The sequence below is a fragment of the Carassius gibelio genome, chromosome A9 (assembly GCF_023724105.1).
Source record: "Carassius gibelio isolate Cgi1373 ecotype wild population from Czech Republic chromosome A9, carGib1.2-hapl.c, whole genome shotgun sequence".
NCBI classification, from domain to species: Eukaryota; Metazoa; Chordata; class Actinopteri; order Cypriniformes; family Cyprinidae; genus Carassius; species Carassius gibelio.
In genome coordinates, this window is record NC_068379.1 from 14,963,533 (window position 1) to 14,985,597 (window position 22,065).

At 39.6% G+C, this 22,065-nt stretch overlaps 2 protein-coding genes and 1 long non-coding RNA gene across 3 annotated transcripts; 2 read left to right on the forward strand and 1 right to left on the reverse strand.

Moving 5' to 3' along the window:
• The first annotated feature begins 130 nt into the window (after nucleotides 1-130).
• Nucleotides 131-4,474, forward strand: LOC128019712 (gap junction beta-2 protein-like). Its single transcript, XM_052605861.1, has 2 exons — nucleotides 131-781; nucleotides 1,366-4,474. The coding sequence occupies exon 2, from the start codon at nucleotides 1,390-1,392 to the stop codon at nucleotides 2,188-2,190; it is 801 nt and encodes a 266-aa protein (XP_052461821.1). The 5' UTR covers nucleotides 131-781; nucleotides 1,366-1,389; the 3' UTR covers nucleotides 2,191-4,474.
• A 1,433-nt stretch (nucleotides 4,475-5,907) lies between these two features.
• LOC128020320 (uncharacterized) lies at nucleotides 5,908-6,991 on the reverse strand. Its single transcript, XR_008185345.1, has 2 exons — nucleotides 6,630-6,991; nucleotides 5,908-6,522 (listed from the first exon to the last, which is right to left on the reverse strand). It is a non-coding gene; the product is annotated as an uncharacterized LOC128020320 (long non-coding RNA).
• A 295-nt stretch (nucleotides 6,992-7,286) lies between these two features.
• LOC128019715 (gap junction alpha-3 protein-like) lies at nucleotides 7,287-14,058 on the forward strand. The gene is made up of 3 exons (XM_052605864.1): nucleotides 7,287-7,690; nucleotides 8,317-8,380; nucleotides 9,379-14,058. Exon 3 carries the CDS (start codon nucleotides 9,414-9,416, stop codon nucleotides 10,692-10,694), a length of 1,281 nt encoding a protein of 426 aa, XP_052461824.1. The 5' UTR covers nucleotides 7,287-7,690; nucleotides 8,317-8,380; nucleotides 9,379-9,413; the 3' UTR covers nucleotides 10,695-14,058.
• The last annotated feature ends 8,007 nt before the right edge of the window (nucleotides 14,059-22,065 follow it).

Below are 22,065 nucleotides of genomic sequence, written 5' to 3' on the forward strand. Positions count from 1 at the left end.
TAAATAATGTTTTTCTCAGATGAACGAACACTGACTGGTGTCAAGGTGATTTTTAGTCTAGGTATTCTAGAATGGATACTGTTGTAGTACATTACATTAAGAATGAAAATTAGCTTTTTAAACCTATCAAACTTATCTTTGTTAAATGTTTTGCTCGAAATTTGTTTGAAGCTATATTTCTTCAAATTACTGTTTGGCTTGCCTTGATATATTGTTAAATAATGCATATTAGTGGGGCTAAACTTTGCTGAGTTATTCTACTTACATTTAAATTTGTATTAACCTAATGTAAGCAAAAGAAAGAGTTTAAGAAAGAAAAAAACGCAAAGAAAGTAGGCTACTTACGTTTCATGGCCCCTGAACGGTTAAGCTAAAAAAAAAAAAACACTTCCTATGCAACTGTAGGTTATTTAATTATGACCTGAAATACAGTAAAAACCATGAAAATTAATAAATGTTGTACTTTTAAACATTATACCACATCTACACGCTCGCGACCGTACTAGATCGCTTCTACAGTAAACATCTGAGGCGCGCGACACATTCCAGGAACATTCCGGTTTTGTCGCTCGCGAGCTCCGTGGCTCCGCCCGATGTCAGGTGCACCTCTCCTCGAGAGAGAGGACGAAACTTGCGCTCACTGTCCTCAGTCAAATCACTTCATCTCACTCTCACGACAACAAAGAATCACCGCAGGTGAAAGTAACCTACTCAGTTTAACTCACCTGGACGGATATATATATATGATGGATTTGATCTAAAACATTTTGTAGGCTAACAGGTAACGTTAAATTTCCTTTTTTAAAACTGCAGACATTTCACAAATTTTTAAAAAGTGATAATATCGTGATAATTCTGACGTGTTAAACTCGACAAAATATAAAGTTACCTATAAAAAAAAAGTAGAACGGAATGAAGGATTTCATCGTATTTACATATGTTAATGAAAACATTTTCAATTCAATAGGTTTTGTCTTTTTGAAGACATAGAATAAAGTTTGTTAATAGGATTGACATTCAAAAATCTTCATTATTAAAATAGTTTGTCATAGATTTTCATTCTATTTTAAGAATTTGTCTATTTTTTAATAAATTGTTTTGTCATCTGAAGTGTAAATTGAAACTATGTATTTATATGTATGTGTGTGAACTTTACATATTGTTTACATTTGAATTTGAACACACACACACACACACACACACACACACACACACACACACACACATATATATATATATATATATATATATATATATATATATATATATATATATATATATATATATAGATATATATATATAGATATAGATATAGATATATTTGCTCAAAATGCTCAAATTAATCTTTTTCTTTTCGATGATTAGGAGCTGAGAGCAACAGCAGACAGGATGAGTTGGGGAGCACTTTATGCCCAGCTGGGAGGGGTCAATAAACACTCCACCAGCCTGGGAAAGATCTGGCTGTCTGTCCTCTTCATCTTCCGCATTAGCATCCTTGTAATAGCCGCCGAAGCGGTCTGGGGGGATGAGCAGTCCGACTTCACCTGTAACACACAACAGCCAGGCTGCAAAAACGTCTGCTATGACCACTTCTTTCCAGTCTCACACATCCGTTTCTGGTGCCTGCAGCTCATCTTTGTGTCTACACCGGCTTTGCTGGTGGCTATGCATGTGGCATATCACAAACACAATGTAAAGAAGGGACTTCTGGCCAACCGAGGTGGCGGTGTCAAAGGGGAGGACCTGAAGAGCTTGAAGAAGAGGCGTCTACCCATCACTGGGGCACTGTGGTGGACCTACACCTCAAGCCTGTTCTTCAGGCTCCTTTTCGAGGCTGGATTCATGTACGCTCTGTATTATGTCTACGATGGGTTTCAGATGGCTCGTCTTGTGAAGTGTGAGCAGTGGCCCTGTCCCAATAAAGTTGACTGCTTTATCTCACGACCAACAGAGAAGACAGTCTTCACCATTTTCATGGTGGGTTCTTCTTCCATTTGCATTGTGCTCAATGTGGCTGAACTGGCCTACCTGATAGTCAAAGCACTGCTGAGGTGCTCAGCCAGAGCCAGAGGAAGGCGTTCCTTTGTTCACCAAGATGAAATGTCCACAGAAAAGGCGCAGTTACAGAATGAAAAGAATGCAAAGTTGCTGTCATCTGCATCGGACTCTTCAAGCAATAAGACTGTTTAAGATTATCCCTACACCCCGTGACTAATTCTATCAACAGGCTTGTAGATAACAGTGTTTTTACTTTTCTAATGCCATTAGAGCAGTGATTCTCAACTGGTGGGCCTCAGAGCGCTACCTGGTGGGCCGTGTAGGCAGTGAATCGCCCCAAATTGATTTTTATTTTTTTTTTTATTGTTCTTATTAATTGAAATGATCAAAACCACTTAAGTCAAGTCAAGATGCATTATCTTAAAGCTAATTTATGTTTAAATATTTCAACACCAATCACGTCACAATGTCAGATTGAACGTTTGTTCGATCACGTGCAGTTATATTACGTTAATGTAATATGGATTGTTTTCAGAAAAGAAAAGCAGATTTGGGAGACAGACCCATGCAAGCAAAATCTTCGAAGTGTGTGGCGAGAAAATACGACGAATACATTAAATTTGGTTTTATAAGGGCAGGTGCTGAGAGCTGAGTGTGTTGAATGTGGAGAAATTTTGTCAAATGAGGCTAAAACCATCAAAGCTGCAGAACATAGTTGCTTTTACATATTTTATGATTTTTTTATGACGACAAATAGTTAATAACATTACTGTAACACTGTACTTTCACCAAATTCAGTTCACACATCACTGCTCTCCTGCTGGTTATACTACAACACTCATTTTGAAAAGAATTGCTTTTGTATGATTTTTTTTATGATTATTTACTATAAAAATAGTCAAGAGCTTCAGTTTTTGGACAAGTCAATAATTTCACTGTAACACTGTAAATAATCATAAAAAAATAATACAAAAGCCATTATTTTCAAAATAAGTGTTGTACCAGCAGGAGAGCAGTGATGTGTGAACTGGATTTGGTGAAAGTACAGTGGGTTAGTCAATTTATTAACTATTTTTTGTAAAAAAAAAATAAAAATAAAATAATTAAAATATGTCAAAGGTATTATTTTCAAAATAAGTTTTATAGTATCAGCAGGAGAGCAGTGATGTGTGAACTGAAAACAAAAAAGGTTCAGATTGGAAATATCTACTGCTCAAGTATTTGAACAGACAGACAGTCATTGGTCAGACCTGCCTGCTATTGTAAGAATAAATAGTTACTGAAACCTGCCAAGTCTTTGTTATACAAGGACAGTTTTCATCTTTATAGCTGACTTGACAGTGGCATAACAGATTAACAGCATAGTATATCATTGTACTTTTTTTGTTGTTATTCTGTGTTCGTACTATCATATTTGGAAAAGTGGTCCTCAGAATGATTTTAAACTGTCATTGGTGGGCAATGAGCTGCAAAAAGTTGAGAACCTCTGTATTAGAGCATTAGAATTATGTGTTTTTACCTTGTTTTGAAGCCTGCTTTGAGAATATAACTAAGTCACAAAACTGACAGCAGGTTTCAAGCATGATTCCAAAGCTGACATTCCTCCCCAGAGCCAAAAGACAGTTAGGGCATATGGCATAGCATTGTATGTAAAAATGTTGGAGGTTGTTGAATCTCATTTTCCACATTACTAAAGGGCTTGTCACAGTACTATGTATTCAATAGGCATAAGAAAAGCCCAAGAGTGACTCATAGTGGTCACAACTACATAAATGAAGTTTAGAGACCGTCTTTGCGCAAAATTGAATGTCCTTTTTGAGGGATCATTTACAAGATATTGTATATAAATGCATATAAATGCTTATTTTTCATTTTGCATGATTGAGTTTTGCTTTGTTTACTTTTTAAACACAATTTACTCTTTTTGTTAACCATCAACAGTTTTGACTAGCAATAGGACCTATCATTGAGACTGTATTTATATCATTGAGATTGTATTTGTATGTTTTCATTGGTGCTTATTTTAGTAAAAAATGTAAATGTCTTCAACAATGGCAGAATTTTGTTTAGTTTTAAAGCCTTTCACAGGGTTACCTTGCATTAACCCCTTCCGGAGATTTTATATCAGCATACAGCTGCGTCTAATTAATCTGAAGCTGTGATTATTTTTGATAGCCAACTGTTCTTAAAAATAAATTTAGTAATTTTGGCTAACAACTTATCTTTTATATGAATATTTTAATAGAAGGCAAGTAATTACCAGTAGAGACCAACAGGGTCCATTACGGTTTCCAGTAAAACCAAGTCCCATGATAAACAGTAAAACCATTACAAATTTTGTAATTTGTCTGTTATGATCTTGTAGATTATGATCTATAGCCTGATGGGCTAAGTAGCCTTATGATGTAACCTATGAACTTTGCATAAAAATCTGTCTTTATAGGCCTACTTAAGTACCAGATATGGGTGTCATAACATTTTAATAAGACTGACTTTGTATTCAATGTTAATTTATTAAAAACATTGTAATTTACAAATTAATCTGTAACACTTTCATTGTACAAAAAGAGACCAAAGAAGTTTTACATTAGGCCTATCAAAGAACATTTTCACTTAAGTCCAGCGAGTTCAAGCACTCTTAAAATCTCCCATAACAATCTCTAAAGCGGTTTACACTGTAAAATTAATATCCTACTTACATTCGTCCATCTTCACGTTGTTTCTGATGAGAATTCACCAGAGAATTCAGTCAGCCAGCGCGCGCGGTGACGAAACAGCTTGTTTCAGCAGTGACTCACCTGGAGTCTCAATCGGTTTAATAAATGTCAACACTTTAGCCCTGTAGCCTATCTGCAGTGGAGAGAATAATTGCGCAATATCGCACGAGGTATAGTGCAATTTCACAGCTGTGATTTGGCCCCAGATGATTTTATTATTAAATATATGTTAGCAATTGTAAAACTATACAACGGCAATCCTCTTGAGTCTTTCGTTTTCTGTTTTTTAATTGAAAACTGATTTGGAATGGACGGAAGATACCCTGATTGTAGGCCTATGAAAAATTATTAATCCACATGGCGCTTAAAATGGGGCGTGGCGTAACATTAAAGAGCGTGAAAAAAACACATTGTTATAAGACATAGGCTGTTATTTGTATTTCGTTATAAAAAAAAAACAATTTTGAAAAGCTGAAACTTTGTTTTATATTAAAAGTAGGCCTACCAAAAGCACATGTTTAGCCTTTCGCTTTTATTAGGTGTCTGGCGATAAATAATCATTAGAAGATATGAAATATTTTCAAGATGTTATCCCTGCAAGTATGCTATGGCACATGGTGATTTCTGCTAATAATCAAAATCAGTCTGGTCCGAGCCATTTGCATGGGCAATTAGTCTATATTCTCAAAATATTATACTGGTGAGCCCGATTTCACCAACAGATCAACAGCCTCCTTACTGATCCTGGAACAACATTCCAATCAACCAATCAGAGCAGAGATGTACCTTCCCAGAAAATATCCGTTTTAGGCTTACCACCAGAGTTAGGTGCTTCTACACCCTTGTTAATCAGATATAATTTCCCACTGTTTTTAGGAATAAATTATGGGTAAGGTTAGGGATTGGGTTACGTCTGTATTTTTGGACAATAATGTTAATCCAGGACCATCAGATGATGTTGATCCAGGAACATGTCTTATTAGGCAAAATCATAGTGACCATATTAGGCTATAGCTTATTTCTCGTAATTTGAATTTTATGTGACCAGTTATTCGTTGACCATAAGGTATAAATTACTATTTCTAACAATTAACCTGAAAAAAAAAAATGACTACACCACCCCCAACTTTAACAACTTGGGAGAAAAGACCACCCGCTCAAGCAATTCAAATATATGAATGTGAAGCCAGAGTACAAAAGGAGTTTACAATTTATTCAAAAGAGCTATAGCAAAATATAAGCTCCATACATACAGAGACTGTCGACAACCCCCTCTACTGGTTCAGAATATTACAACACCAATTGGGGCATAAAGGAATGAGTTCTAGCAAAGAAAATACACGCGATTAAAGGAAAATAAAATGATAAATCACATCAAGCTTAAACCCATAGGAAATATAATTACATCACACCTCAAATCCAAAAGAATAAACAAAGACGACACCCAGTACAGTAGAACTCAATTCCTACGCAGGCCCACAGCTTAACCCTGAGTAGAGGGAGATTTATGCCCAGACAAAGCTTATTAAAGCAGGAGCATAAGATTATTGCAATTTTATCAGAAATTAAAAAGTGAACAGAAAATAAATGCACACAAGAAACAGTGGTTGCCTAACCGACAGCCACAATTACTCCTATAAAAATAACACATTTAATACATTTATATTAAAACGCATACAATATGCAATGCATAATACATGGGCATTTAACACGTACATCCAAATTACATACCTCCTTTTAAAATAGCCAGGTTAACTTGGCTGCTTCCTTTGGAAAAAAGTTTTTCTTTTGTCCAATAGGGGTAAACCTAAAATAAAGAGTTACATTTTAACATTACTACCCCTCCATACTGCACAATAAAAACCCCACACTTAAATGGTAGCTATATAAAACAAGTCGAAGCAGCGCGGTTACCTGACTGATGATATCAGGTGCTATTAAGCCATCGATTCATTTGTTACACCTATTCTGGAACGGGCTTTGCGTATCAATAACTCCACAAAATTGAAGAGGCGGAATACCCACAGCAACGTTTAAAACACGCGCATACCAGAGGGAGCGAAATCAAACGATAGTTTTTACCAGGATCGTATTTAGTCACAGCAGCTCCTCCAACGCGCACACATACCAGAGGGAACGAGATCAAACGAGATTTTCTCTGAGTTGCGAGACTAAACACCTGTGCAATTATCTCAACCATCCTCTTAAAGTGGAAGTAGTCTCATTCCGGTCACATTTATTCAAAATATTACGACTTTTATCTCGTAGGCTAAACTTTAATATAAAGTAACTTATACATTATTAGACACAATATGGCCAGTTATTCCTCATTTTCATCATTCAGATAATTTTTACTCGCTAACGAAAATAGCTCCAAAGCAGGTGACTGCCTGACAGTTTGAATGGACCGCGGAGAGATACAATCATTAACGTCCCGCTTCTGTTATAATCTCAGTGTCATACATTGTTTTTATTATTACACTATTAAAAACACTATAAACTACAATAAAGCATCTGTCTTCTTGTAAAATTATGTGATGGTGTATAGTTAAATTGGGGCGATGAGTTTACCCCAGTTGGCGGGGCGTGGCGTGCGCGCTGACTGGCCGTCCACTTTCTGACCGCAGCACTCTTGCATGACCACTCAAAGTGACAGTAGCGATGGCTGGGAACCCGAGACAGCTGCGCTTGGTGAGACCCCGTCTCCACACTCGGTTTGCCATGAAAAACTAGGCTTTCTACGAGAGTTTGACCCCGGGTCTATGTGTGAAGAACTTTTGTGAGTGAATAAGTTGGCCGGCCACTTTCAAAAGAGTTTGGTAAGCTGGCAGTGCTGCCAGGATTTGGGAACAGGGGGAGCGGGGAGGGCTCCTGCTACCTTTGGGAGGTCTGTATGCTTTCAACGCACTCAAACTGTGGCACCAGTGGCCGCTGGATATTGCTTTCTTTAGATAAGTTTGCCTACTTCAGTCAAGGTATGCTTTAAATTAGGTGTACAAATCTTTTATCCTTTAACATCCCACATCAATTAATATGACTTTTTGCTAACTAATAGGCCATCAACTTAGACTTAATTTTGAATGGTTTCTGCCTTCTAACAAGCTAACATAATTTAGACACATTTCAAGAATAGAGCTGTTGTTTGAGATGACAGGCATCAGCACATAATCAGTGCAAGCAGAAATCTGCCTTTCTCTGACAGTTTGACCTGAATGTACAGTGAGAGCAGTGGACAATTACTATCATCAGGAATTATATTAACAACAGCATATTTTATGCCAAGTATTAGTGACAATTATAAACTATCAACTTTAATAACTGTAATGAAAATGATAGCTGCTTTGGTAACTAAAATATTTTTTTAGGATATTTTGATAGAAATGAGCCATGCTAGACCACAATTGACTGGAATTAGACATAAATAAAATTATTATTATCTATGAAAATGGTATAGGATTTTTTTTTATCTAAATAAATAAATATTTTACAGTTATATAAAGTTATGTAAAAATATATAAATGTCAAATAAATAAAGTTAAATGTCAAATAAATTAATAACTCATTTCGATTATTATTATGTAACCTGCACTTTCTCTTTCAGGGTCATAGACTTGATATAGAATCTTAGTCGATGGATTTGCCGCCCTCAATACAACATAATTTTAGTAAGTAAATATATTGTTTTTCTTTCTATTGTATATTTTGCTCTTTTGGGTTTCTTTGTTTACTGGCAATTCCATCTCAATCTTGTTCTGTTAAATCGAGTTCAATCTTCTTGTTTATTTGAGCTTATTATGATAAGATGAATCTGTGTTGATAAAAACCCTGAGGTTATATCATGACACTCATTTCTGGATTCACCTACAGGACCTACAGGGTGAATTCATGAATTGTAAATTTTTAGCTGGCAATTCATTTTACTCATGTAGACATGATCTGGGTGTAGATTCACAACTATAAAGTGGCCTGGTTTTGGCAGTGCTCTGCCTCCATATTTCATTGCATCTTTCATCCTGATGTCCTGAAATTAGCTCTATCAGGGCCCTCCACGCATCACTGTCCAGTCAATGCTTTCAACTGTTTTTGAACATTATAATGTTGATCTCAGCACATGCCTGCTGAGCAGTGAAGCGAACAGGTGAGAGAGAAAGAGACTGTGTGTATGAGTGTTGTGAAAAACGGTGTGTACGAGTGTATGTGTGTGTGTCAGTGGCTGGAGAGAAAGCGAGCATGAGAGAGTTTGCTTACACTGTGCATGCCAGGTTCATAGCAGCCAGTTAGAGAGTTGAATAGTGAGCGCTCACGGAATCAATAAGTTTGTCAAATATTTTTATGAATGTGATATTTACAGTGATCAATGACCAGGTTGATTAGCTTGGTTTTCCTAAATATCATTTGATAAATTTTGGGCTTAGCAAGTGCTTCATCAGAACTGACCATTCGGATCTTATGCAGAACCGTGAAATGTTGTGTGAGTTCATGAGGGCTGAGCATGTTTTATACGTTAATTTGCCTTTAGCTGTCCCAGTTTGAATGGGCAGTGCAGGCCTGAGAAGATCCAAAGGTCTCATGTACAGTATAAGATGTTTTTTTATTAACTAGTTCTGATAAATCCTCTCTGTTCCCCTTTTCACCTGACTCCCTCTCTCTCTCTCGCCCTCAGACTGTACTTTCTCTCTAGGCTAGAAATCGTGAAGCATGGGTGACTGGAGCTTTCTTGGACGGCTCTTGGAGAATGCACAGGAACACTCGACCGTGATCGGCAAAGTCTGGCTGACAGTACTCTTCATTTTTAGGATTCTGGTGTTGGGAGCGGCAGCTGAGGAGGTCTGGGGCGATGAGCAGTCGGACTTCACTTGCAACACACAGCAACCCGGTTGCGAGAATGTCTGCTACGACGAAGCCTTCCCCATCTCCCACATCCGCTTCTGGGTGCTCCAAATCATCTTTGTGTCCACACCGACGCTCATCTACCTGGGCCATGTCCTGCACATCGTTCGTATGGAAGAGAAGCGGAAAGAGCGCGAGGAGGAGCTGCGAAAGGCCAGTCGGCTCCAGGATGAGAAAGAACTCCTGTATAGAAACGGAGGGGGAGGGGAGTCTGGTGGACGTGGTGGGGGTGGCGGTGGCAAAAAGGAGAAGCCGCCAATCAGAGACGAGCATGGCAAAATCCGCATTAGAGGTGCCTTGTTGCGCACCTACGTGTTCAACATCATTTTCAAGACCCTGTTTGAAGTGGGGTTCATTTTAGGTCAGTATTTCCTCTATGGTTTCCAGTTGCGGCCTCTGTATAAGTGTGCGCGGTGGCCCTGCCCCAATATAGTGGACTGCTTCATTTCCCGGCCCACGGAAAAGACCATCTTCATCATATTTATGCTTGTGGTGGCTTGCGTGTCCCTTTTGCTAAATTTGTTCGAAATCTATCACCTCGGATGGAAGAAGGTCAAACAGGGCATGACCAACGAGTTTGCCCCCGACCGTGAGTCGCTGCCCAACGCAGATGAAGCGGAGCCTGTATCTCCTAGAACTGTGCCTGCCACCCTCAGCTATCCGCCAGACTACACAGAGGTGGCCGTGGGTGGCGGAGCGTTCCTCCAGCCGGTGTCAGTGCCCTCTACGGCTGAGTTCAAGATGGACCCTATGCGTGAGGAGTCCTCGCAGTTCTACATCAGCAACAACAACCACAGGCTGGCTGCCGAGCAGAACTGGGCCAACCTGGCCACCGAGCAGCAGACTCGGGAGATGAACGCCACCTCCCCTTCCTCCTCCGATAACGGACGGCAAGCCAAAGACACCGCTCCGCACGCCAGCACCCCCAAATGCCCTGGCGTTGGTTTGAGCGCTGGGCCGGAGGAGGGGCACGTCACCACCACGGTGGAGATGCACGAGCCGCCCGTTATTTTCACTGATGCTCGACGACTGAGCAGGGCTAGTAAAGCCAGCAGCGCGAGAGCAAGGCCCAATGATTTGGCGGTGTAGTGGCTCTCCACTGCAAAGCATAGGTTTTTGTCAACAAAAAATAAGACACCAAAAAACAAGAGGAAGTGAGAGGCATATTGTTGGAATGAAAAGATTCATTCCATTCATTATTAATTCCATTTTCCAAGTCATTTTTATGGGCTTCTGAATGCTGGTTAGTGTTATGCAGTAGTTGAATGAAGCAGCACACCTGATGCAGGCTGTTACACCAGAATCTCAATGATTCACTGAAAAAAATGTCACTTAAATTAGTCTTATGAATTTCCATTCAGTCAGTTCGATTTATTAAGTATATTGATATAGAAACCAAATATAAAATGTTTGCAGTACAATAATACAGATTACAAATAATCAACAACAACAAAAACATTTAAAATACAACATAAATACACTCTGTGGTTTAATTGAGTAGATAATGAAATACTCTCATGTATTATTTTTCATTTATTTTTGAAGAGTTGAATAGCATTTGAGAGAAATGGAGGGGAAAAAGTAGTTGAAATAAATAAGGAAAGTAGTTGTCAAATTCATGAACACCCCTCTTTTTATTGTTCCAGCATCTGTCTTTACATTTCCTCACGCTAAAGAAAAATCAGAAGGTTGAGGAAGAAAAAAGAAAAAAGCACATTGCCTGATAAAAGTTGCAAACTTTAATGCATCACAGAGAAAAGGTCATCCATACACTGAAAAATGAAAATATTACTGAGGCAAGTTGAATATTTAGATAACTGTTGTACTACTGAATGGTGCAGAGTTTTAATTCTCATTTAGCTTGTGTATTCTCTGGACTAAGTTTATTTTTTATTTTTTCAATTCCTTGATCTGAAGTTCACATCCTCCTACTCTGCTGGATTTGAGAGTTTTGATATATGACCATGTCCAGTCTTCCCATCAGATACATGATCACTTTTGAAGTAGTTAATCGGATGAGGGGAGTACGAACATTTGAATTCCTCATTGGTTTTTAATTCAGTTAGTGGCTTTAAGTCAGTTAGTGGTTGCCAAAAAGTTCAAAATGGACATAAAAATATCCTGCAAGTGTCTTATGCTGAAATGAGTTTACTCCCACCCCCCACTCTCAAGGCCCTCATTCGTTTTCACTGAATACTACTGCTGTTGTATAGAACATGCCTTCTGTAAGCATAATAACTCACACCAACATGACAGCATAGCATGATTTTTTATTTATTTTAGAAACCTTTACAAATCCGTTTCTAGAGACCCATTTAAACACAGCGTATGTTGCTTTTATTATCAGGTATACATTTCAGCAATCCATTTAAGGAGATATAAAAAATTATACATTTCTTCATCACATTGCTTAGAACAGTATTAAAATTGCTTTTATCAGATCACAGCATTTACAGATGTATGTTATTTATTTTCTGCTGTTTTAATGTATCCATAAATGAAAGTGTGTTATTTTGTCATATTTTGGTTCTTAAAGTTTACATTTTAGTAAATAGTAGAAGATTTGCACATTTAGGCAAAAGACACTGTTCAATACTTATTACACTGATAGAAAGGAAGAAATATTTTTGATCCTTAAAGGAAAATGTCTTAATGGTAAAAGTTGTTGCGTTGATGGCAGTATTATTCCACTTAAATAACATCAAATGTAATTTATAAAACAGCACTTGTAGAGTATAAGAAATATACACGTTTACACCCATGTTTTATTTTAGGACTGTTGTAGTGGCCTGAAAGGACAGCAGAAAATTTGAACATTGTGCATTATAGCATTTAATCAATTATGAATTTGAAAAGGCCAGCCAGCCAGCTCTTTCCTATCTCGAGCCGTTTGTAGTGTACTTAGTTGCAGCCCATTATTCTCAGATAACACTCATTTCTTGAACTTCTTGAACTGATTTTCTCTAGCAGAGCTGATTATTCTGACCAATCAGGGAAATGAACCACCTACATATGCTCAGAACAGCAGCCTGTTTCAATGCTGTCTTAAGAGAAGTGCCTTGTGTATTCAATTTTATAAGAACAAGTTGATGTAAATGTTCATTTACCTCAAATGTTTACAAAGCTGTTACTAAATAAACTTTTTGTACCATAAATGTAGACTACTCTGTCTTTTTCATTTGTAAACAGCAGGCATCAAAACTCACATTTAATTTTTTTGATGTTAAAGGCTTTCAAGTGCTTGCCTGTTCACTAAAAAGGCTCTGTAAAAAGGCTATTAAAAAGACTGAAAAAAAAGATTAAGTAATTTTAATGACTTTTAAGTGACTTTAGTTTAAAAGTTAATGATGCTAACCTTTGTCAAGGCATTCATGCAATTTTATGTGATCCATGCCAAAACCATAATGAGAAACAAATCTGCAAGAAGCCTGAGCACATCTCAAACAAGAACGTGCACTCGTTGACCTCTAACCTTTATGCTTATCAGTCCTCCATTCCAGATTCCTATAGAGGGGAAGTGAGAATGAGACTGAATGATGAAGGACCCTAAAATGACACATCAACCCTCCCTTAGGGAGCAGCAATATCAAGCAGGCCAGAGGATGTGGTGTCATGTACGTACAATTTATGAAATGGACAATTTGATGCTGTGACCCTAATTGATATCCTGATTCTGTTTGTGTCAGACAAAAAATGCTTTGTTTTGTTGGCAAGCTATTTAAAATCTGAAAGTAAAATTACAAATGTTGCCCCTTTAAGTAGCTTAAATGCATTTAGCTGTCTGCTAGTAGCTACAGAGGTAATACCTGGAGAGAATTATCTGGTAGCATTTTCATTTATCTCAGTGTTTGGAAAATACACACCCAGAAGTACACCTTCTTCATCAAGCATCAGTTCTGGATAAAACATATTTAGTTTGTGGCTGGTAATGGGATCAAAACAGATCTGTGTAGTCTGTGGTTATTTCACATTTAATGTTAAATATTAATGATATCTCAAAAAGATGGTTTATTCTACTGGAACAGAGGCACCTTTTCTGCAAAAACCTAAGACTGTGGAAAATCTATTAGGAATAAGGAAAATCAACTTTATCTTTTTTATATATATGTGGCTAGTAAAATTTGACAGTAAATAATATTAAATTAAAAAATATAAACATCAAATTAAATATATAAGAAAATCTTTCACATTCTCAGCCATAAACCAGCACTGGGAGAAAAGTTAAATGGATTAATTTCATGCGAGGCTACAGTGAAAGCATGAGAGATGTTGAGAGGAGTTAGATCTAAACACTATCAGCTTAAAAACATCAGATCTGACAGTGGAGTTCAAGTTCAGAGAACTTCTATTCACACCGTACTGGTCCATTTGAACAGTCCCTTATTGCATTTAGTCAGCACATGCTGTGTGTTGTGGGAATGGACTCTGTCACACACACACACACACACACACACACACACACACACACAGCAGTTGAAGCTCTACTGGCTGTTTCATGTGCTCAGTGTCTAGATATCTATGAGAGGATAAGTGTGTTGGGTTATTTTAGGGCCAAAGGATTAGAAGGACAATGCTCATTTGAAAATGGCAAACCTCATGTGATGGTTACCGTTCAGAGCTATTGGAATATCAGTATATATAACTATAAGAAGTACAGTAATCAATCGTTGCTATAAGAAAAACACAATGGCATCAATTAAAATGGATAGTTGTAGGGGTAGTATGAGTTTCTGAAAAAAAAAAAAAAAAAAAAAAAAAGAGTATGGAGCCAGTCATTGAAGAGGAGGTGATACGCAGTAGGTGTTAAGTCCAGTGTTTGAGGGGTGTCATTCGATTGGTTGTCTGTGGGTTGAAAGTTGCAGTGTTATCTATGAAGGGCAGGGTCTATGTGTTTATGTGAGCACCATCCCAGAACTAAAAACACACAGGTGGTTATTTATAGCCCTTAATCACCTTGGAAATTCATGCAGCCTCTCTGCCTGAATACCACTGAGCTGTGTTGTTTATATCAGGAAAGCCTCTCAATATGTTTGGGGCCCAGTCTGGACCAAGGTGTTCATGTGCAGTTAATGACTGTTGATGTTAAACATTACAACACAGAAATTAAATCATACTGTAACTGTGGTCCCATTTGGTGCCAATTACTTTATTTCCATTATCTCATTGCAATCAAAGTTACACTAAATAATTGTAAAATTTAAAACATATAATTTTCTGTATAATTTTCTTTGGCTGCCATTCTGTTTTGTCCTTTGCTATTTTGTTACTCCTAAGTACTGACAATTGAATGGCACATTAAAGGGATAGTTCACTAAAAAGTGAAATGCTGTCATCATTTACTCTCCCTCATATCGTTCCAAACCTGAATGCCATACTTTCTTATCTGGAACATAAAAAAAGATATTTTGAGAATTGTCTCTGTGCTTGTTTATTTGTTTTTGTCCATACAATGAAAGTCAGTGGTCACCATAACACTTTGGATATCAACATTCTTCAAATAATTATCATAATATCTTAATAAATAAATCAGTCACGGCATAGTAGAATTACACCAGGGTAAATTCTAAAGTGGTTTAATAACAGTGCATTTAGTGTTTTACACTGCAGTATTAACAACAGTTAAAAAAAAAAAAGAGACTTTATTAAATATAAGGGGAAGTCGTGGCTTAGTGGTTAGAAAGTTTGACTCCTAACCCTAAGGTTGTGGGTTTGAGTCTCGGGCTGGCAATACCATGACTTGGGTGCCCTCGAGCAAAGCATTGAACCCCCAACTGCTTCCCCCCTCCAAGGAACTTCCAGGTTATAGAACCTAAAGAATGTAGACTGGGAGGCCCAGCCTGCCGCCATGAAATGTCCTGGATTGAAACACCACTAGACCATGCCCATGAGGAGGACATGCCTCTTGTGGAATGAGCTCTGATGCCTAGTGGGTAGCAAAGACTCTTAGAATCATAAGCCAGAGCGATAGCGTCAACTATCCATCTGGAAAGGCTCTGTTTTTATGTGGCTAGTCCCTTAGTATGGTCACCAAAAGAAACAATGAGCTGCTCTGACTGTCTGAAAACAGCAGACCGTCCGACATAAATCCTCAGTGCCCTTACCGGGCAGAGGAGGTTTGCATCGCCCTCGCTATCAGATCTTGGAAGAGCTAACAGTGAAATTACTTATGCCCTGAACGGAGTGGAAGGCACTTTGGGGACATAACCGTGTCTCAGTTTGAGAATGAATTTAGCGTCGTTAGATCCAAACTCGATACATGTAGCACTCACAAAGAGCGTGTGCAGGTCACCCACTCGCTTGACCGAGGCGAGAGCCACAAGGAAAGCTGTCTTAATTGAAAGATACTGCAAATCCACGGACTGCAACTGTTCAAAGGGGGCACATTTAATAGCATCCAGGACCATGGAGAGGTCCCAGACAGGAATCAGAGGGGGCTGGAGGAGGGTGTAATCTCCTAGCACCTCTCAGGAAACGAATGATGAGATTGTTCCTTCCCAGTGGCTGGCCAAGCATAGGTTTGACAAACGCTGCTATGGCAGCCACGTACACTTTGAGCGTGGAAGGGGACATGCCCTTCTCCAACATCTCCTGAAGGAAGGAGAGGATCTCCACATTGCTACAGCATTGTGTGTCTATGTTTTGACCCGAGCAGCAGCCGGAAAACACTGACCACTTTGAAGCATAAAGCCTTCTCCATCAGCTCTGGGAACCAAACCGGGTTCCTCCAGAATGGCGCCACGAGGAGCACAGAGCATTCGCTCTCACTGATTTGCTTGATCTCCTGTGGTAACAGTGCGACCGGGGGAAATGCATAAAGCGGGCAGCTGGGCCATACATGGGCCAGCGCAACCCCGTTGTCTCAGGGGAGCAAGCACTGCGTCCATGCACTCCGTGCACTTTCAGATCCATTGAGGTAAACCAGTCTCTCAGACGTATTTGCGCAATAATCTGTCTGGTCGTGAGCATTTTGAATGATCTCTGCATGAGGGCTTTGTTCAAACGCCTGAGATCTAGGATGGGTCTGAGACCACCATCCTTCTTTGGAACTAGGAAATATCTGCTGTAGAAACCTGCATGCTGCGTGAGCCGGTTTTAGTGATATTGGCCGTGAATGAGTGTGTGACACTGAACGGGCTGTGCTTATGTGTAGGGGTGAGTACGTGGGCGTGGGCACATTTCCTACATTTGCAACAGTTTCAGCATAAGCTGGAAAGACAGAAATAATGCTCTTTTTGAGATTTATCTGTGCGGCCGTGAAAACGGCCTTTGGGTACAGGTGAGTGGGTTGTGTAACGGGCTCATTGGCTGTAGAATACACTTCTCCAGTCACCTCTGCTGAGGGAACTGAGAGAGCGGCACACGCTATCTTTGATGGCAGTGCGCCGAAGTGAGACTCGACAATCTTCGTCTTCCTAGCGTGGTCAGGAAGACTTTGAGGGATCAGGTTTCAGCGCTATCTGCCTGGGTCCCCGAGGGGGAGGTGGTCTGTGACGGCTAGAAGATTGCGAGCACTGCTGAAAATCCCTGCGCTGTGGTGGCGCTGTGTTCCGGTTGGGCGGCTGCTTTTTAGAGCGACTCGTTGCAGAACTAGAATGTTTCAGCAAGAAATGCTTTTAAGCGGAAGGCCTGTGAAGTTTTCTACCCCTCCGAGTATCTCTCTGCAAAGCCCTTGACCGCTGGGCCGAAGAGACCGGCTGTAGAGACCAGATACACAGACCGGCTGTAGAAACCAGCGTGTCGAGGAATATGGCTCTGTCGGACTCCTTCACGTCAGACAGCGTCAACCACAAGTGTCTCTCAGTCACCGTAAGGGATGCCATATTCCTGCCGATAGCTTGAGCCGCGGACTTGGTGGCTCGTAGAGCTAAGTCCGTAGTGCTTCTGAGGTCCGTAAAGCTCTCAGAATTCGTGCCCGCCTCATCCATTTTGCGGCGAATGGTTGGCCTGATGCACTAGTAGCACAGCCATGGCATGAAGTGCTGATACGGCTTGACCGGTGGTGGTATTAAGCGCGACCGATCAAAGCCAAAGTTGTCCTGCAGGCTTTTGAAGGTAGCGATGGCTTTGACCGCCAGCCAGTGGAAGGTGGACACAGATGTGTGGCTACCGGCTCCTGGACGGCAGGAATGGAAAGGTATCCTTTGTCTTTCTCACCGTCCACACGGGAGAGCGTTGAAGAGACAGTAGGTCACAGCCTAGCAGAAAATGGCACCTTTCAGCTTTTAGTCAGCAATTTGTTAAGTTCCGGCAGAAAGGGAGCGGGCCTCAAGTGAGGTGTCGAGCATCGCCCAGGCAGGAAACAGCCATCCAGCCTGCTGGGCGTGGGTTCCTCAGGCAAAGACCAATCGAGGCCGAGGTCCTCGACGGCCTGGGTGAGAAGGCGGAGGAGCTCTGCGTCGAAGCTTGACACACCGCTCAACTCTTGTGTGGAAGGGGCGGGGTCCGGGTTAGAGCACGACCAACCTTCACTCTCAGAAGATGTGGTACTTGGCAAAATCACGGCAACCCTCTCTGTGAACATTCCAGCACCATTATAGTTCAGTACAGAGAATGTATGGATTCACACTTACATACTAAACAAGAGAAAGTGTCTAATGGCAAAATGGCAGTCACAGTGAATCTGAGTGAATCTGTTTTTCAGTCACAATGTGCACGTCGACAGAGATCTGCTGTTCTGTTTAAAATGGGCTGTATACTCTCACACTGGTAGACCCCCTGCTTTCTACTGTAGGTCATCTTAAATTTACTTCACTACAAATAAGCCCTTCAAGTTGAGTTGGATGGGACAACAGGTGTCCATTAGTGTAATTCCGACTGACATCTTACATGAGCAGGGCTGTTTTAACATGCTTTTTAAAGCTCACATAGAAATATAAATGTGAGAATTGAGGTGGTCATCCATACTGGTCATTCTCACTTTAGTACAGTTGGTCACTGTGATCCCTCTCGCTCTCTGTTGTTTTATAATTAAATGGTGACATTAGTTCATATCATGTGATTCTAAAAGGATTCATCACACATTAGAGGGCCTAATCGCCACCTATAGTCTGCCTCTCGCCTCTGCCGCAGCTCTATCCCAGATGACCCTGCTGAGGGCAGCGCTTTCTTTATGTCCCCTGAAAGGACTGGGGATTGAGCCCAAACAAAAAAACCCACGAGGGTGAAAAAATGTTTTTACATCCGCCTGCCCTCTCGCTCGGTTGGCTGTGTGCGCGCTCAGGGTCGTTTTAGCTTTAGATCAATGGGACAAGTTATTGGAGTCTGGCCAACTCTAACTGATGGTAAAGAAAGAAAAAAGCTGCCTCTTCAAAAAAAAAAAAAAAAAAGGGGTTTGTCATACCTGCACATGCCTTAACAAAACTGATGATTTCTCTCTATTGTACATAATTTGGATTTTAGACTGAAATGTTAAGCAGATTTGTACACTGTGCAGTAAAGAGAAAACATCCACACACATAACGCTCACAAACGCAGCGAGGTGCCAAAGTTCACAAGCACACTCAAATAGGTGGGGTAACCTCAGCATGCTTTACGTCACTCAAACAGAAAAAAAAAAAACCCCGGTTCACATTCCAATGTTTCTGAAGCAAGGATCAGTCGCGCCCTCATGGAGAGTGATGGCCATTTATCTGGAAACAAAACTCACGCCCAAATGTGAAAGAATTTAATGTCTCCATTCCATCACAGCCCGCCCTGGTTTAATTTGGGCTCCAATACACACACCCAACATAAGACGCCCCCAGCTGGATGCCCCGCAAGCGACACATGCTGGAAAACACCAGCTGTCATATTAAGTGTTCAAATGTTTACAAAACTCTAAGTGTCTGAACATTTGGGATGCTAAATCTAACTTACACCTGAATATAAACAATTTAGAAATTTTGAATTTTATTTATTTAACACAAAATAAAAGTTTGAATAAGCATTATTTCAGTCCCATTTCAAATATTTGTGACATTAATCATTTGAACTTCTGTACAATATGTCAGATTTACTTCCGCTTAATTTCTTCCAGATCATCATGTTCTACACAAACATGTTGGATGTTCATTTATATAAATCAGGACAGAACAAAATACTAAGAAATTATGAAATTCAAGTTATTTCTCACTCTTATTTTTATGTTGATAATTTGTAATGAAATTAAACTAAACCAGAAAACAGATTAGTTCCTGTGCTATAACTGTGATGATGTCTCCAATTAATAAAACTCATTATTATGTTATTACATTTCTCAACCCTGTACACCCCAAATGAATCGAATCATTACCACAAAAAAAAAAAAAAAAAACTACACTGTGAATCAGGAGCGTACCTGATGCTAACTGATTGGCTTCCTCATGGATTAAACTATGTCTGTTTAAACTGACCAAACAGTCATAGTTAATTAAAAAAATTATCAAAGAGTGCTGTCAGCTCAAGATGAACAAACAAATGTCAAGAGTTGGTATCTAAAATCTCCCAAATAATAGTTCATTAAAAAACTTCACCTACAAGTTATGATATATTTTCAGAGAAAATACGAGAGGCTTTTTTTGTGTTGTAAATGGTTGCATGTTACTATGCAGTTGCTATGCTGTTCTGGGGCCAGTTGCATAAACATTTTGGGTGCATCTCAATCAACTCTCCAGTAGTCAGGGCATAATCGCGAAATCCTTCCACAGCACAAGGTTGTTGCACACTTTACTTTTGGGATGGTACTTTGCAGGTGATGAGCAGATCTGGCTTCCTTCAAAGATGATGCTTGAAATGGTTGTTTATCAGACCAGAAAATCTTGCCTGATGTAGTGTAGAGGTTTTTTTTTAGATGCTTTTTTTGCAAATGCCAAATGTGTTTTCATGTGTCTTCACGGAGGAGAGGATTGAGTCTTGCCACATTGTCATAAAGCCCAGATCGGTGGAGTGCTGCAATGATGATTGTCCTTCTGTAGGTTTCTTCTATCTCCACATATGGTCAGGTTCTTGGTCACCAGTCTAACCAATGCCCTTCTCCATCAGCTGCTCAGTTTGGCCAGGAGACCAGCTCTAGGAAGAGTCCTGGTTGTTTCAAACTTCTTCCATTAAGGGTAACAGAGACTACATGCTTCTTTGCACCGTCAGTGCTGCAGAAATTTTTATGTACCCTTCCCAAGATCCTGTACCCTTCCGAAGATCCTGTGCCTCGATTACAATCCTGTTTCGGAGGTCTACAGACAATTCCTTGGACTTCATGGCTTGGTTTGTGCTCTGACATCCATTGTTATCTCTAGGACGTTATAGACAGGTGTTTGCATTTACAAATCATGTCCATTCAACACAGTTTACCAAAGGTGGACTCCAATCAAGTTGTAGAAGCATCTCAAGGATGATCAGTGGAAACAGGATGCACCTGAGCTCAATGAGCAGAAATGTTCAGAGCAATCATAAGAAAACAGATTATAGCTCAAATTCTGAAGTTAACCCACTTCAAAAATTAGGTTGCAGTCACAAAAAAAAAAATAATAATTTCAGGCTTTAATATAGCAAAAAGTCTGAGATTTTATGTAACTTTTATATCTGCAAATAATGAATTAGTGTGAGGGACATCTGATTAATAGGAAAATGTTAATTTCATTACCAATACATTTTATGATCACATTCAGAGCTCCAATAGTGTCCATAACGAGGTTGAAGATTAATAGTGCTCAGATCTTGATGCCTGAGGTGGGAAAATATCAGTTTATCAGGAAGTTATATATGTCATTAATGCTGTGGGGTGTTCAGAAAAGTAATATTTAAACAATCTAAAAGTGTGTAAGTCCAAATCGTACCGGTTTCATTGAATGATTCACCTAACAAAAATAATGCAAAAGAAGACAACTGGTGAGTTAGCGTCAGTGTCATGGATGCCCAAGCCTTACTGAGGTATGTGCGGAGTAAAGGCTAGCTTGTTAGGTCTGACCACACAGAAGAGATGCTGTAGCACAAAATCCCTGATGAAGAAATGGCAGCAAGACATATGGGAAGAAGGCAGGATAATGCACCTTGTCACACTGCAGAAATGGTTCAGGAATGATTTGAAGATGACAGAGTTTAAGGTGTAGTCTTGTCCTCCAAATTACTCATATCTTAATCTGATTGAAGATCCGTGGGATGTGCAGGACCAACAAATCCAATTCATGGAGCCCCCACCTTGTAGCTTGGACTAAAAGGACCTGCTGCTAATGTCTTGGTGCCAGATACCACAGTATTTTGGAGTCCATGCCCCGGAGCATCACAGCTGTTTTGGAATTAGGAAGCATGGTATTATACTGGTGGTGTTAATGTTTTATTGCCTTATCAGAATATAAACTACCAGTTAGCATTTTACACCAAAGTAATTAAGATAATTAACTATAAAGTTTTAAGAAAGCACTCCCTATTCTACGAGAATAGGGTCCACCACACATCTATAACAATAACGATACAGATGAACAATATCACTGGAATCACTTTAGGCATA